Below are 17532 nucleotides of genomic sequence, written 5' to 3' on the forward strand. Positions count from 1 at the left end.
ATGGTAACTAGGGGCGGGAAGTCTTCTTCGCTGCTTTTGTGGCAGACTACAGCGCCACTTACAGGCCTGGCATATGTACTACAGCGTCTCCAGCGCTTTCGAGCGGCAATGGCCGGCCGTGGCCCAACCCCACATTCCCCTGATAGGTGAGAGTTGGCCCAATAGCCGTAGCGCCACTGTCCTGACGTCAGTAACGTGTTCAAATCTGGATCCGTTTTTATCAGATCCATTGCAGCCCCTTTTTTAGAGATTTGGGTATGGAGGAAAATAGAGAGGGTTGTGTTTTCTGACACTTGGTGAGTTCCCTGGAACACCGGGGACACATATTCATGTATAAAAGACGTACAAAAGTGCATTTTGCATGATAGGTCCCCTTTAAATTGAGGCCACGAATTACATCTCGTGCGCACGAGTTAATAAAGCGTGGCCTCGTTTTATTTATTTTTCTCTCTATGAACCCTCCAGGGCTCCGTAATTTACTGTGCATGTCTTTTTGTTTTGTTTACGGCTGTGTGGTACTTTGGTACTCCACAAAACTATGTGGACAAAATCATTACATAAAAGCGTTTATAAAAATTTGACTCATGGCTTGTTGCTGAAAACATTTTTTATTGCTGCATACAATAGTTGAAGACCAATATTTTAAATGATTACAAAAAAAACTCCAGGTAAAAACATACAGTATCAATCCATGTTAAAATGACATACAAAATTGTTAATTATATACAAAATAAGCAAAAAACATGTCTTCAAGGACCTGGGGGGAAATAAGAGAGAAAGCAGACATAAAAGGTTATTTAAATTGTATTTGTGTTATAAATAAAGAAGATGCATATAACATTATTACCGGGAGCTTTGTCGAGTTTCACTTCAGAATAAACCGTTTCTTCTGCAGCAGAGGAGTTTTCTATGAACGGAAATAAATAAGAATGTAGTTTGTCAGCATAACATCTATCTGATTAAAAAATAGGAGAATAAATATGTATTGCTTGTATCTTGAGTACTCACCGGTCTTTCTAATGTCTTTAATGTGAATCAAGGAGTAAGTGACATCGCCGGATTCATCTGAAATACACATAGCTTAAATTAAAGCTTAACTTAAAGACTCAAATGTGTAACCCAAATTGCATTAAAGCTATTTTCATAACATAAAGCCATAATGTTATCATCTTTTATTAATATTAAGAAGAGTAAACTACTTTCCAGCTTTATGGATTTTGATTTTGCATTTAGGCACTGCTGGCAATAATTTACCTTACCTTAAAGGTGGGGTAGGTACGTTTGAGAAACCAGCTCGAGTGCGCTAGAATTTGAAAATACACAGCCGGAACAAATCTGCCACTTCCTTATAGAGCCCCTCCTCCAACACACACGAACGCGCACATGACCAATGAGGGCACGAGATAAGTTTGTGCACAGATGGAAGGCTGACAGGCAGGTAGGCCATCCAGTTATATTAGCCGGGCCGGCTCAAATGATTGGTCGTGCTTTTTACAGTACTACAGCTTCCACAGATGACATTTTTGTATGGATTCTTTGTCAAAGCATTTAAGATATTCATTGCTATCGGGATGTTTAGAGCATTCCATGGAATATAACAAAAAGTGTATCTCGAGCCGGTTTCTCAAACTTACCTACCCCACCTTTAATTATTGTATGTTATTATTACGACATAGAAATCAAATGCTCACCCTTCTTAGAAATGTTTTTGAGCTCGAGCACAGAATATGTCGCATCCCTGGATTCATCTGAAATATAGAAATTAGTTTATATTTAAAAGAGAGAACCTTGAATTGTCATTTTCGAGCCTGAAACCTGAAAAACAGTTGGGGGGTTTAACAGGTTAAAGCTATTTTCATAACATAAAGCCATAATGTTATCATATGTTATTAATATTAAGAAGAGTAAACTACTTTCCAGCTTTATGGATTTTGTCTTTTAATTAAAGAGCTTAGATATTTCACCTATACCAGGCAATTAGCATTAAAAATGGCAAAAATATGAAATGAGAACTTAATCTTGACTATTTGTCAGGCTGACCGTGGAGATGAGAGGAAGGATGCTGCAGATGAGTTTCATTCAGTTGAACCGCTTGATCTGGAGCAAAGCCCTGATTGGTTCTCTGAAACAGTGTGGTCCTAAGAATAAAGTAAAAAAAAAAAATAGAAGTAAAACATGGTCAAAAATATAGTAGATATTTTAAATTAGTACTGCTTTCAAGTTCAAAAGACTTGTACCGACCTTGCAAAGCTTAAATCTGTAAAAAAAAAGAAAAGAGGCATTGATGTTCTTTGTATTAGAAACTGACGCACTACAATTTCAGATCCATCAAATATTAAAAGAAAAATGTCTCACCTTTGGACTTCATGCAGCAACAGAATAGCAGCAGGAGAATGAACACAACAATCCCACAAACCAACCCAATGATCAATAGCAGCATTTTTCCAGGACTGGATGCTGCTACAAAAAAAAGGTTTTCATAGATTCAATTTTTCTTCAACAGAGCTTAAAGCTGGGTTTCATATATATGTTAAAAACGAAAAATAAACACCTAATATATACACCCTATTTAAAGCACGTACTTTACAAACTAACACATACGTATGCAAGTGTATACATGTGAAGACATATAGAACATTCATAGATAACCACACTAACCAGTGCTATTTCTAAGTAGAAAGGAAGTATGTTTTCACCTCAGATGGCAACCTAGTTAATGGAAAAGGAAGCGCATAAGAGACAAATGTAATCATACTCACATTTTACTGACAACCAACTCTGTGCTGACTTTTTTTCTGCGTATCGACACATGTAGAAGCCTTCGTCTGACTTTGACACAGCAGAGATCCTCAGCTCAGCACTGGTATCATTTTGGAGAGTATTATTTCGATAGAAATAAACATTAGAAGATAATGATCCGCTCTTCACTTTGCAACTAAGACGAACAGAATCTCCTTCAGTCACAGGATGGACAGGGCTCACCAGGATAATATCACCTGTAAAGCAGTCAATGAATATCAAGTTATAGAGATCATCCTCACAGACACTCGGTTATACATTTGTAATATAAATCCAGTTAGGGAATTGTGACAAAAATGTACTTACTTTGTATAGTAATGTTGACTGCATTGCTGAATTCACCAGATGCAAACTCACACCAGTACACCGCTGTTTTGTTTTGATCCGTTATTTCTGCCCCAGTCAGAGCAGTTTGAAAGATGGCCTGCTTCAGTGAACCTCACCACTCTTGACTGGTTCCCCTCACAGCTCAGTGACACAGGATCTGAGGAAAAGTGCTGCACTCTGTCAGGACTCACTTTGACTGATGGTGCATGAGAATCTGAAATACAAAAACAGAATAATTGGAAATTATCTTCTGAATGTTTTCAACATGAATTCAGCCTCCTAGAGTAGATGCACTCTGCGAAGGAGGAAACTACAAACTTTTACCGGGCACATTTAGGTCCAAATATGGTCAGTGTTAAAAAATATATAAATTCAATATTTGATTTGAACAGATCAGTTATATTTTTGGCTTTCTAGTTGTTCCCATTTATTTTCTACCAACCTTACAGCATTCAGAACACAAAGTAAGTGTCACAAACGAGCTGAGGACCAAAATGCAAAACACGGGGAAACCAGGGATAGTCTGTAACCAGCTTTATTGAAGTCAATAACTGGTAGGAGACGAAAAGGCAGGTAGTAGGCAAAGGGCTGGTCGGGGACAGGCGAGGGTTCCAGGAGAAGGCAAGACGGGAGTCGCAGGTACAGACCGGGTCAGGGAGCAGGCGTGGCAGAATAGTCCGGGTACAGGCAGGGTCAGGAATCAGGCGAGGCAGGCAGGTCAGGGACAGGCAGGGTCGGAACCGGGAGAGCAATCTGGGAAGTAATGCTGGAAAGACTGGCATGCTGCAAAGTACGATCTGGCACTGAGGTGAGAGTGAAGTGGGCCTATATACTACTGGAGCTGATGGGTGTAACAGAGTGAAAGAGAGACAGGGTGTGGCTACCAGGTGACTAAGGAATGTTAATGCAGAAAATAGGTGAGTGAGAAAGCAGACTGTGACAGAACCCCCCCCTTAATGGACGGCTCCCGACGTCCAAGACAAACCTACGGGGAAAAAAACAAATAAATAAAAAATCAACAAAAAACCTACAGAAGGTGGGGGTATGGGAAAGGTTAATACTCATCTGAGAATGCTCTCTCGGCCTCCCCCTCCTGGAAATCCTCGTCCTCCTCGACTGAAGACGCCTCCCCCTCCTCCTCGATGAAGCCCCCGGTCCGTAGCCGACGAGTACCCCCCGGCTTAACGCCTGGCTGAGCGTGGGTCCTAGAAGGCTGCTCCGGGTAGCGCAGGTGGAAGTCCCGGATGAGTTGAGGGTTGAGGATGTGACGAGCAGGAATCCACTGCCTCTCCTCAGGACCATAGCCCTCCCAGTCCACCAAATACTGAACCCCTCTTCCTCTGCGTCGGGAACGAAGTATACGACGAAGGGTATAGGTCGGACCCCCATCGATCATCCTAGGGGGTGGTGGTGGGGGAGCGGCGGGAATCATAGGACTCTCCCGGACAGGTTTAATCCTAGACACGTGGAAGGTGGGATGGATCTTCATGTTCCGGGGCAAACTCAGTCGAACTGCTGCAGGGTTAATGACCTTGACGATCTCAAAGGGTCCAATAAATCTGGGCGCTAACTTTTTAGACTCCACCCGAAGGGGAATGTTTTGAGTGGAAAGCCACACCCTCTGGCCTAGCTGGTACACAGGTGCCTTGGTGCGTCGGCGGTTCGCTGATGTGGCGTACCGGTTAGCAGACTGAAGCAGAGTAGTTCGAGCCCGCCTCCAAGTCCTCCGACAACGTCTGATGAAGGCCTGGACAGACGGACAGGTAACCTCTTTCTCCAATGCAGAGAACAAAGGGGGTTGAAACCCGTATGCACACTGAAAAGGGGAAAGACCAGTAGCGGAACTGATGAGTGTGTTGTGGGCATACTCCACCCATAGGAGTTGTTTAGACCAGGTCGTAGGATGATCGGAAGCCATGCAGCGGAGAGTGGTCTCCATCTCCTGATTCTTCCTTTCAGTCTGACCATTGGCCTGTGGATGGAAACCGGAGGTGAGACTGACCGTCGCCCCGATCAGTTCACAAAACTCCCTCCAAAACACAGAGGTGAACTGGGGCCCCCGGTCGGAAACCACATCAGTCGCCAGTCCGTGAAGGCGAAAAACGTGGAGAAGCATAAGTTCAGCCGTCTCCTTAGCTGACGGGATCTTAGGCAGGGGTACGAAGTGAGCCATTTTACTGAACCGATCCACCACCGTCAAGATGGCAGTATGTCCGTGGGACGGTGGAAGACCAGTCACAAAGTCCAACGAAATATGTGACCATGGGCGACGTGGAACCGGTAATGGATGAAGGAGGCCAGCTGGCGCTTGGTGAGAGGGTTTGTGCCGATTGCACACAGGACAGGCGTTCACAAACTCCCGGGTGTCAGCCTCCAGCGTAGCCCACCAGAACCGCTGCAAGACCATCCCTCTGGTACGTTGAATCCCAGGGTGGCAGGAAAGTCTGGAGCTGTGAGCCCACTGAAGCACCTCAGCCCTCAAAACCTGAGGCACAAACAAACGGTTAAGAGGACAAGAACTAGGACCGGGTTGGTCCACCAACGCAGTCTTAACCCTCTCCTCAATCTCCCAAGCGAGAACACCGATCACTCGAGGAGCAGGAAGAATAGTGTCCGGGATACCGCAGGTGTCTCCCTCCCTCCCGAACTGCCGGGACAAAGCGTCGGCCTTCACGTTGCGGGAGCCCGGGCGGTAGGAGAGGAAAAAATTAAACCGGGTGAAAAATAACGACCACCTGGCTTGCCGGGAATTCAGTCTTTGTGCCGACCTGATGTATTCCAGGTTCTTATGGTCGGTCCAAACCTGAAATGGCAGTTCTGTCCCCTCAAGCCAGTGTCGCCACTCCTCCAACGCCAACTTGACTGCTAGAAGCTCCCGGTTCCCCACGTCGTAGTTTCTCTCCGCCGGACTCAATCTCCTCGAAAAGAAAGCACAGGGGTGGAGCTTCTGATTCTCACCAGAGCATTGTGACAGGATGGCCCCCACCCCTACGTCAGAAGCATCCACCTCCACCACCAACTGACCAGCAGGGTCTGGTACCTGTAGGATAGGAGCCGCCGTAAACCGGCGCTTGAGGTCCTGAAAAGCCTCCTCTGCTGCATGGGACCATCTAAACGTTACCTTAGACGAGGTCAGGGCGGTGAGCGGGGCGGCCACGGTACTGTAGCCACGGATGAACCGTCTGTAAAAGTTAGCGAATCCTAGGAAACGCTGCAGCTCCTTCCGGGAATCAGGAACCCGCCACGAGGTAACCGCTGAAACTTTGGAGGGATCCATCTCCACACTTCCTTGACCCACGATGTAGCCAAGAAAGGCGACCGAAGAAGTGTGAAACTCGCACTTCTCCGTCTTGACAAACAGCGAGTTCTCCAGAAGTCTCTGGAGGACTGTCTGGACGTGATGGATGTGTTCCTTGAGGGTCTTTGAAAAAATCAAAATGTCGTCCAAATAAACAAAAACATAACGATCCAACATGTCCCGGAGTACGTCGTTCACCAACGCTTGGAAAACTGCAGGGGCGTTGGTAAGTCCAAATGGCATCACCAGGTACTCGTAGTGTCCTGAAGAGGTGTTGAAGGCGGTCTTCCATTCATCCCCCTCACGGATTCGTACCAGGTGATATGCGTTTCGTAAATCCAGCTTGGTAAAGATTGTTGCTCCCTGTAGTAACTCGAATGCTGACGAGATGAGTGGCAGGGGATAACGATTCTTTACCGTGACGTCATTCAGACCCCGATAGTCAATGCAGGGTCTCAGGGTCTTATCCTTCTTCGCCACAAAAAAAAAACCCTGCTCCTGCGGGTGACGTGGAAGGACGAATAATTCCCGCAGCCAGAGAGTCATTGACGTACGTCTCCATGGACTTCCTCTCCGGTGCCGAAAGTGAGTACAACCGCCCCTTGGGTGGGACTGCGCCCGGATGTAGCTCAATAGCACAGTCATAGGGCCGATGAGGTGGGAGAGATGTTGCCTTAGTCTTGCTAAAAACCTCCTTAAAGTCCAAATACTCCGCCGGAACCCCTGTGACATCCGGAACCAGGTTAATATCCACAGATAGTTGAGGTGCAGCGGCCTGCTTGAGGCAAACCTGATGACAGGAAGAACTCCACCCTAGGATGGACCCAGTTGACCAGTCAATGATCGGGTTGTGGCGGCGGAGCCATGGATAACCCAAAATCAGAGGAATCTTGGGGGACCGTAGCACATGAAACTGGATTGTCTCATGGTGGTTCCCCGACATGAGCATATGGACCGGTGTCGTCTGGTGAGTCACCGTTCCCAGCAGGTGACCGTCCAAAGCATTAGCCGGTACCGGCTGGGGCAACTGAATCTGTTGAATGCCCAGCTGTAGTGCGAGCTCCTCATCAATGATGCTGACATCTGATCCGGAGTCGATAAACACAGCCAGAGCCTGAGGTGTGCCTCTCAGGAGAAGTCGAGCATGGCACAAAGGTCTTCCATTGGGGATCAGCTCAGAGGTTCGGCCCACCAGTATACTCCCCATTACTGATGGGCTCTGCCTTTTCCCGGACAACGGGAAACAAAATGTCCAGCCTGACCACAGTAAAGGCATAAATTCCCTCTTCGACGTAACTCCCTCTCCTCAGAGCTAAGACTGGTACGACCCACTTGCATGGGCTCGACCTCCCCGTACCGTGAGTCAGAGTAGGGATGGGAATTCTCCGCCGAAACCGGAAGTTGAAATCTCCCGGAAACCGGAAGTTGTTGTCGCGAGCGGCGGCCCGCCGCTCGTGTCTGTTGCTCTTCTCTTCGTGTCTGAATTCGTCTGTCGATCCGAGAGGTGAGCTCGATCAACCCATCCAAGGAAGCAGGGAGATCATAGGAAACCAGCTCATCTCTCATATAATCCGCTAAGCCTCTCAGATATGCGTCACATTGCGCCGGCTCGTTCCAGCTACTACGGCGGCTGCTGGTGCGGAAGTCAATAGCGTAATTCACCACCGTGCCGGAACCCTGGCTCAAGCTCAGCAGACCTCCGGCAGCATCGGGACCCAGACGAACGGAACCGAACACCTTCCGCATCTCCGCGGAAAAAGCAGCAAAAGAGGCGCAGGCTGGAGTCTGCTGCTCCCACTCTGCAGTACCCCATAAGCGGGCTTTCCCCGTCAAATGATTAACGGTGAAAGCTACGCGAGCCGCCTCGGAGGCAAAGGTGTGTGGCTGCAGTGAAAACAATATGGAACAGTTTGTGAGAAAAGGAGTGCATCCCTCAGGCTCACCAGCGTAGCGTTCCGGAGTTCCCACACGAGGCTCCGGAGCGTATCCAGTCGATCCAGAGGCTGGACTGAACATCGGAGCTGCAGGCGGAGGGACGGTAGCAGCCATGCTAGCGGCTAGCTGTTGTACGGTGGCGGCCATCTGTTGCATCTGGGAGGCCAGGTAAGCCAGCGCTTGTTCCTGGGTTGAGGTTGCCTGGTGGGTCTCGGTAGCTAAGGTAGCTATCGTGACCTCCTGTCTTTGGATGGCTTCCTCAACCCTCTCAAAGCGGTCTCTAGGAGACCCGGTGTTTGCTTGGTCCATTTCTGGCCAGATCGTTCTGTCACAAACGAGCTGAGGACCAAAATGCAAAACACGGGGAAACCAGGGATAGTCTGTAACCAGCTTTATTGAAGTCAATAACTGGTAGGAGACGAAAAGGCAGGTAGTAGGCAAAGGGCTGGTCGGGGACAGGCGAGGGTTCCAGGAGAAGGCAAGACGGGAGTCGCAGGTACAGACCGGGTCAGGGAGCAGGCGTGGCAGAATAGTCCGGGTACAGGCAGGGTCAGGAATCAGGCGAGGCAGGCAGGTCAGGGACAGGCAGGGTCGGAACCGGGAGAGCAATCTGGGAAGTAATGCTGGAAAGACTGGCATGCTGCAAAGTACGATCTGGCACTGAGGTGAGAGTGAAGTGGGCCTATATACTACTGGAGCTGATGGGTGTAACAGAGTGAAAGAGAGACAGGGTGTGGCTACCAGGTGACTAAGGAATGTTAATGCAGAAAATAGGTGAGTGAGAAAGCAGACTGTGACAGTAAGTGACTTTTAATAAAGCATGTTATGCCTGCTATAAGTACAAATGTACAATTTCACTGCTTTAAAAATGCTCAGTGTTTTTAAAATGGCAATTAAGGAGGCATTTAAAGATGTGTCCTAATGGGAACATCAGATAGGAAGAGATAAGGGACATAAAGAAACATTCTCACCTCCAGACCAGACAAACTTTGGTTTGCTATACCAAGAGTAATGCACAGGGTTTCCTCTTCCAGCCCTGCACACATACCCTGCTGTGTGTGTCTGTCCATTAACAACGTAGGTATTGTTTTCAGTTCCATTGCTCTTGCCGGGTAGTAGTTCATAGCTGTAGTTGGAGTTGATAGACAGATTGGCGACGGCCTTATACCAGTAAAACCTCCACCCTGCTGCTGAATCTGTAACACTGCAGTTCAGAGTGATGGAGGCTCCAGGACTCAGCCATGAACGAGACACATTGAGAGCAGGTTTTGGATTATCTGTTGGAGAATTATTACATGTAATAGTCATTTAAACAAAAAACATACCTAAGGAACAGTAGGGTACTATCAAAATAGCTTCAATTGTCTTATTGTATCTGTTTGATTACAGTTAGTGACCTGCTTAACTGTAAATGTACAGTCCTCAAAATCTCTGTTCTCATTGTGTTCAGAAACTGCGTGAGTCACACATAATGAATTAGTACATTTCCATATTTTTAAAAGCAGCTCTGTTCTCATTAGCCCGTTGTTTTCCCTTACTGGACTATTGCTTCTGCAGAATACTTATCGAAGGAGTTCACTTCTACAGTGGGCATTGCTATAGTTGGTATTCAGAGAGAAAAACCATCAGATGACTCACCTAATACAGTCAGACGGACTATATTACTCTGATTTGTAGAATGTGTCTTTGTTTGAAAAACACTGCACTGGTATTGGCCATTGTCGTTTTTCGTTAACTTGAATGAGCAAGAAGACTTCTTTGTTTTGCAGAAATCAAGTTTTGAATTGTTCCTGGTGAAGGTGTAACTCCAGTCAGTGTCTTGGCCGTCACTTTTGTCACATGCGAGCGTAACAGTTTCCCCCGTGTATAAAGTGGACCAGTTGGTCTTTAGAGTCAAAGCATCTAGAATTCAACACAATAATAAATATGTAATTAGAACAACAACAACCATGAGGAAAAGGTTACTTTGAGGCATACAAATGTACAATGTAAGTTAACACTGTTCACTAAACATTTTAGTCATTGGCTAAACCACGAAAGATGATGCAATCAACGAGGTTTCATAGAGAGATGAATAGAAAAGAGAAGAATTTGAAATCACCTTCAGCGTGACAGCATTGTAGACGTGTGTTCAGCACTAAAATAAAGATCGATAATTCATCAAATATTTTATAAACTGACAGAAACTGTCAAAATGAGAATCAACAAAAGCATTAAAAAACAGCTTACGATTCACATATAGCAACTTTGTTTGGACAGTGTGCACAAATACAATCACTGTTGCTAATCGATGATAATAATAATAAAAATAATATTTTAAAAATTACACTTTATCGCTATGAGAGCTTTTCTGAATATATACAGGGTAAAACTCATTTAAAAAAATCATAAATAACTAAAAACAACACACTTAAAATACAAAACGAACAATATTAATCACACATTAAAAGCAGATCTTGAGAAATCGCTTTAAATCCACATTATAACAATGCAGTCCTAGGTCCTGCCTTGAAAATGCGTATATAAATATAGTCTCAAATGATCATGGTTGATGAAACATAGTCAAATTAACAGATTCCTTGGCTCTAAACGATGTTGCTAAAAAACCGCTGCTCTGTAGACAAAACAATGATCCTCTGTTCTAAATACAAAAGTCAGTGATATACTCACAGAATAACCCCAGCGCGCAGAGCAAAGTGTGTCCCATCTTCACATCCAACACTGACTCTCTGTCTCTCACACATACGTCCACTTTAACACTTGAAAGAAATTGAGGAAGACTAACAGAGCACTGTGGGAGGAAATCTGATCTGATGTCAACATGAGCTCATTGGTATTTTACACATTTTCTAAGAATAACTAGTCTCTCTTTCCTTCCTGTTTTACGTTGGCATGACTACTTCATGCTCATGCCATGCAGATACATTTTAACTTCACTCTCTACCAAGATCCCACTTTAAAAAGGCAGAGTAAATAGTCATTTTTGCTCAACTGATATCTAAGTAAAATGGATGGCAGTATTATACTTGTGTTTTACAGGCAGATATATTTAACGCCAACAGTTAGATGGTTCATCGAGACAACTGCAGAATGATTGAACCTCTTTTCATTCTTTACCTGAACTTTATTGCAATTGTAATTCTGATAATTTATCCTGCATTAGTCTAAAAACACAAGACAAATGTCAGTATCTTTTGGGGTAAAATAGCGATCCTGTAAACCTCTAATATTAGATGTTTCTTCTGCTTCATCACTATAGTAATAACAAGGGCCGATGATTCAAAGTGACACACTTTTTGGTCACATCTCAGCTCTTGCACCTCTAAATTATTTCTGTCGCCTCAAAGCATAACTGTACTGGATCCCCAAAATAAGACGGAGGATGATGAAACAAATCAAACATCTTGTGTAAAGAAAAATCAAGTAGAAGCAATTAAGTAAATAAAGTTTATTGATGCAAAACAAAGCTTAATTCTTTTTAAATACACCTAGATTAAAGCCATATGATGCATTTCCTTTCAATGATTTGCTATTACATTAACTGTACAAAATACTGTCTGATAAATGGAGAGCAAAGCTGCAAATACGGTTTAATAAACAAAGGTTTAGTTTTGGTATGTTGTTTCCATTCGTCTTGTCCTTACAGAAGACATTGATCGATCTGGAAGAAAATCAAAGGAGAAAGAGATTAAACTTTTTAAAGAATTAGGGTGTTTCATGACATATCACTCCCATTTACAACATATTTAACAATATATGAAATATATTGAGTGATTAATCCCAATACTTACATGACGTTACGCTGCATTTTCACCAATAGCTGTTCCTGGTTTGAGTTCAGAATAAACAGTTTCATCCGCTGGTGCAGGACTTGACTTCCCTATGAATTAAGAGATTATTATTATTTATTTTTTACAGTATTCTCCCAGTTAAAAATGAAAATGTACTGGTATACATTTTCCTCACAAGAGGGTAGAGTGACAGTTTGATAGAAGGAATTGCTCATGATGATTCACAACAGTTAAACATGTATGGATACAGATAAATGAAATGTCATATGCCCTGATGTTTATTACATGAATTCATAGAATTGGCAGAAAATAAACTTAACAAACATTGAAAAAGTTATGTGTAGGATTTGAACATTGCTGACTTTGGCAATACCTTGTGGTAGCTTTTAAAATGACACCCTAGCAGGCAGCATGTAACCCAACAAAAACTTAAAGAGAGTAGTATTTCATCAGACCTGCAGCTGATGCCATCTGCACATGTGAGTAAACACAATCCTCCGGTTCATTTTTCTTCCCTGTTAGACGGATCAGGAGAAAGCATGAAAAGACAAAACTTATTGCATGTTTTTGTTACAACATACATTTAAAATGCTCACCCTTCTTAGAGATGTTTTTGAGCTTGACCACAGAATATGTGACATCCGTGGATTCATCTGAAATATACAATTAATTTTATATTTAAAAGAGTGAACCTTGAATTGTCCTATTCCAGTATTTATATTTACTATACCGTACCATTTGCAGGTTCTTCAGGGCCTTTGATTGTTTCATAGAGACAGGCATTATCTGAAGAGTAATCAAAATCAAACCAAATATATATTAAAATCCCTCTATATGAACTCCTACATTTTTTAAAACAACTAATGAGAAATGGATATGCTACTCGGTTAATAACGTTAACAATAAATTCAAAACGTAATAAGGATTCAGGCTGACCCTGGAGAACAGAAGCATTTTCTCTTTGGTTAGTTTCGTCCTGGTTGATCATGTGGTCTGTAGCAGGGCTCTGATTGGTCCTCTGAGATCTGGTGGGCAAAATACATGTAGTAAATTAAATGGATTTATGAAAGGAACATATTAGTGCTGTCATGTTCATAATAAAATAAAATAGAGTGTTGTACCAACCTGCTATAGCATGAATCTGTTAAAAAGAAAAAAGTACTACTCTATTATTTTGCATTGCGAAAGTGTCCTACTGTTAAAACATACATGTGATTACATTAGAGTCAATCTTATATCGAAATAGGAAAATGATCTCACCTTTTGACTTTCTGTATAAATACAGGAACAGCAGCAGGAGAATAATCAGTAAAACTCCACAAAGCAGCCCAACGATCAGCAGAATGGGAAATTGAGAGTCTTTTCCTGGCCCTGGCCCGGACGCTGCTATTATAAGTAATCTTTATTAATGTTTATTTATATAAAACGTTCCTGTTGTAGATTAACTGTATAAAACATCTCTCTTACACAAACACAGTTTAATTCAGAGGAAACTAAGCTTTCTTTATCTCAGACTCTAACACAGTTTACAAAAAAGGAAAGGTTTTTAAAATCATACTCACATTTTACTGAGAACCAACTCTCGGGTGATGTCCAACCATCTGCTGAATCTCTCCGTTTACATTTATAAAAGCCTTCATCTGACTTTGACACTGCAGAGATGGTCAGCTCGCTTCTGGTATCGTTCTGGATGAGTTTGTCATTTTTATAGAAATCCACATTATTAACAGCAGCTTCATTATTTAACTTGCAGCTAAGAGTGACAGCATGTCCCTCAGCCACAGGACAGACAGGACTCATCAGGATAATTTTACCATCTGAAAAAAAATCAAATAATATCAGCTTTTGCAGATTTAATATGTTTAGGCACAACTGTTCTAGTCTGGCGGAAGTTGAAATGTCAGGTAGATGAGGAAAATAAAACACAGAATATTATTTTTGATCTTTGAGAGGAGTGACCCTGGAGTTCACTTCGGAAATTAGCTTTTTTTGCATGTCACCTTCACATTTCAAAACAATATAATAATTCAGAAACAAATATTTTAAATAAATAAAACTCACACTCTTTAGTGATGTTGACTGCATTACTGAACTCTCCTGTTTCAGACTCACACCAGTACACTCCACTAAACCAGGTACTAGTTATTGTGCATGTGGATCCAGTCATTGTCCCCCAGATAGAACAGTCATAAAGGTTGTTATATACCGAAAACCTCCTCACTCTCCACTCAGTGGAGTTTCCCTCACAGCTCAGTGACACAGACGTTTTGGTGAAGTGCTGCACACTGTCAGGACTCACTGTGAGAGACGCTGCTGAGTTAACATCTGAAACACAAAGACAATGCATGGGTACAGCAACACCTCTAGTTACAATCCCCTAAAAAGGCAGAAAGAGCTTAAACAAGCCTAAAAAGAGAATGTTTAATCCATGCATATACTGCCTTTGTTGAAAGTAAAAAAATTATTGGGGTTGTTGGTTTTATGTTGCATGTAAAAAGCAGTAACACCGAAAGACAACATTACAAATAAAATCTTGACCATTGAAAAGATGGGGGGGGGGGGGGGGGGGCAAACTACAGTAGGAGGAAAACAAAATAGAAAGGTACCAGTGCCTCCAGACTAGACACACTTTGATTAACACATGTTTTGCCCTAATGGTGGTGCACACAAAAAAACATACTGACCTCCAGACCAGAGAAATGCAGCACTGCTATGCCAACTGTAAAACACTGGATCTCCTCTTCCTGCTCTGCACACATATCCTGCTGTGTGTGTTTGTCCATCAATGATGAAGAGATGGTGTTCAGTCCCATTCTCGCTGCCAGGTAGCAGCTCATGGCTGTAAGAGTTGCCTGACTTTTTGGGAACAGCCTTATACCAGTAGAAGCTCCAGCCAGCAGAAGGATGATCAACCCTGCAGTTCAGAGTTACTGAGGCTCCAGGACTCGGCCATGATGGAGACACAGTGAGGACAGGCAGAGGTTTGTCTGTTGGAAAGTGATTTAAATATAAAGTTTAGATTTATAATTGGTGGGTCACATACACTCCTTGCATCCTACATATTTTCTACAAACCTGTAAATCACATTCAAGGCATAACTGTCCTTAATGTAATAACAAAATAAAATGATATTGATGATATATGATTTACCATTAGATACTGTCAATGTGAGAACATCACTCCACAGCGTGGCAGACATTTCACCTTTCAGTCTGCCCATACACCCGTAGTCTCCACTTTGTGAGGTCAGAGTATATTTAGGGTCAGATGTCGGAGGTTTGTATGACCCGAGTGTCGTCCATATATAATCCCACTCATAGTCTCCTCCATCCTTAATTTCACATGTAAGAGTGATCGTTTCTCCAGAGTAAATCTCAGGCCAGTTGGGTCGCAGGGTCACAACAGCCCTGTTTGTGACTGTTAGAGGAAGAAGCACAAAATACTAAATAAAGAGAATCAAACAAATATACATTTCTTAGCGACCTTCTTAATCCTTACTTTCAAATATTATAATTTGTATTTTCTTTATGACATAATATTAGATTTTTTTTTAATTATTATTACCGACTGCATCGCTGTACTCTGTGTAGTAAACAGGGTTTCCTCTTCCTCCTCTGCACCAGTAGACGCCTCCTCGTGAGACACTGATTTGATCATTTGTGAGGAAAACCACATCCTGTGTCTTCAGGGGTTCAGAGGTTTTCTCTTTTTTGTACCAGAAGTATCTCCAACCAGAAGCTGATGATGGTCCTACAGAGCAAGTTAGAGTCACATTGCCCCCTCCTGGAAATACGTCTCTCAGCTGGGCCTTTGGTTTTGCTGTTTAATGTAGAATACATGTAAATATGTTTACAAAATGTTAGTTATTGTCGCTGTAAATAAGCCTAGCTTGACAAATAATATAAATGTATAATATATCTTATCCAGCACTCCAGTAATATTAAATCACTGTGTATGTTATAATGAAAATATAGAGAAATAACTATGCTTATATTTCTATTTATAACCACTGAAGTAGTTGGTTAACCTTATGTGGAAACGACCATAAAACGGGGTGAAAATGTATAAAGCCTCTGTTTTCTTTGTTCATTGTCCAGTGCTTCTAAGATTAGGCAGATAATATAATTCTGTTTCATTTTGGGATTACTAAATGTCTGAAGCTTTTATGTATGAAAACTACTTACGTTCAGTTCTCAGTTTTATTGATTCAGATTCTTCATCGCCAAATTTACAACTGAAAGAGCTCCCGTCTGACATTACTTGAACTGTGTTGTTTGCCATTAATGATCTGTCTCTGTAGAAGGCAGCATTCTCCTCTCTCTGATTACGATGCCTACAGCGCAGAGTCACTGATTCTCCTTCAAACAAAGTGGACGCAGGACTTTCCAGGATCACGTTTCTGTCTGTGTAACACAAATGGTTACTTGTTTTAGTAAAACAGCTCAATTAATACCACATTAGTACAACAAATACTTCAAGTTAGGAAGAATACATTTTCAAATTTCATGAAAAAGGAATACATTTTTACCTGCACTGTTTGATTAATTACTGTTAAGCACATTAAGGTGGATTAATTTCTAGAATATATTGGTCTTTCTTCATCATTTGTCACAATTAATAAAGTATAACAAGGTTTGTTGGTGAAGTATTATCTTTATGTAAATGCTTTGATGTAAGAAGCTGATCCCTGTCAGTCTTTCTGTTCTTATTGTAATACTCTTGATTTTGTGATAACACAAAGCACAGGATTGTACAGTATACTTCACCTGCCTATACAGCATCAGTGGAGCTGTTCAAACGTTAAAACATTAAAATAATTTACAGATTATATATTAGAGCTTGTCCAAACTGCGTGTTCATATCAATATGGCTCATAAATAAAAAATGCATTTATTGAACTTGTTCATGGTTGTATTACTTTGATCACTTACCTGATACAGTTAGATAGATTTTATTGCTTCTTTTTATTGATCCCCCGTGCTGTAAAAAGCAATAGTATTCTCCACAGTGTCGCCTGTATATAGAAGGGGTAATCTATAGTTCTCATGTTTGCCGTAAGGGAGAAATTCTCGACCATTCTTGCGGATTGCGTAATACCAGTCTCTGTCTTTGCCTCCTGTAATGTCACACTTGAAGGTAACAGACTCTCCAGTAAAACGGTGGTCCAGTTTGGCTCAAAGGTCAGCACAGCATCTAGAAACCATCACAAGATACATGAAGTAAAATGTGTTTTATTTTTGTCAAAAAATGTATAATAAATTGACAAAACGGAACACACAAAAAAGAGGATGTTGTTTGGAGAGTTACATAGGTAGATTTGACTATAGTTGGTAAACAAAAAGAAATACAATTGTATAATTACCTTGAGCTTGTCCACGGTAA

The 17532-nt window shown here is 42.4% G+C and overlaps 2 protein-coding genes across 3 annotated transcripts in view; both read right to left on the reverse strand.

Moving 5' to 3' along the window:
• Nucleotides 1-17532, reverse strand: part of LOC117498006 — a 145359-nt gene that overhangs the window by 55715 nt on the left and 72112 nt on the right. The window contains exons 21-24 of the mRNA XM_034150052.1: nucleotides 16335-16553; nucleotides 15715-15969; nucleotides 15301-15567; nucleotides 14835-15137 (exon numbers count right to left, since the gene is read on the reverse strand). Of these exons, the coding sequence (XP_034005943.1) occupies nucleotides 14835-15137; nucleotides 15301-15567; nucleotides 15715-15969; nucleotides 16335-16553 (1044 nt within the window). The remainder of the gene's footprint in view (nucleotides 1-14834; nucleotides 15138-15300; nucleotides 15568-15714; nucleotides 15970-16334; nucleotides 16554-17532) is intronic.
• LOC117498060 lies at nucleotides 669-11117 on the reverse strand. 2 transcript variants are annotated; one of them, XM_034150121.1, is made up of 13 exons: nucleotides 11030-11117; nucleotides 10461-10496; nucleotides 9998-10261; nucleotides 9331-9636; nucleotides 3106-3340; nucleotides 2760-2996; nucleotides 2356-2460; nucleotides 2242-2257; nucleotides 2041-2138; nucleotides 1692-1748; nucleotides 1009-1065; nucleotides 848-907; nucleotides 669-757 (listed from the first exon to the last, which is right to left on the reverse strand). In XM_034150121.1, the coding sequence occupies exons 6-13, from the start codon at nucleotides 2809-2811 to the stop codon at nucleotides 750-752; spliced, it is 453 nt and encodes a 150-aa protein (XP_034006012.1). In that variant the 5' UTR covers nucleotides 2812-2996; nucleotides 3106-3340; nucleotides 9331-9636; nucleotides 9998-10261; nucleotides 10461-10496; nucleotides 11030-11117; the 3' UTR covers nucleotides 669-749. The 2 variants fall into 2 exon arrangements, 1 of the variants encoding a protein (XP_034006012.1); XR_004557526.1 differs by lacking the exons at nucleotides 669-757; nucleotides 848-907; nucleotides 1009-1065; ... (1 more) ...; nucleotides 2041-2138; nucleotides 2242-2257 and having other exon boundaries at nucleotides 2373-2457; nucleotides 11030-11111.

Source organism: Trematomus bernacchii, unplaced genomic scaffold (assembly GCF_902827165.1).
Source record: "Trematomus bernacchii unplaced genomic scaffold, fTreBer1.1, whole genome shotgun sequence".
Classification (NCBI taxonomy): Eukaryota; Metazoa; Chordata; class Actinopteri; order Perciformes; family Nototheniidae; genus Trematomus; species Trematomus bernacchii.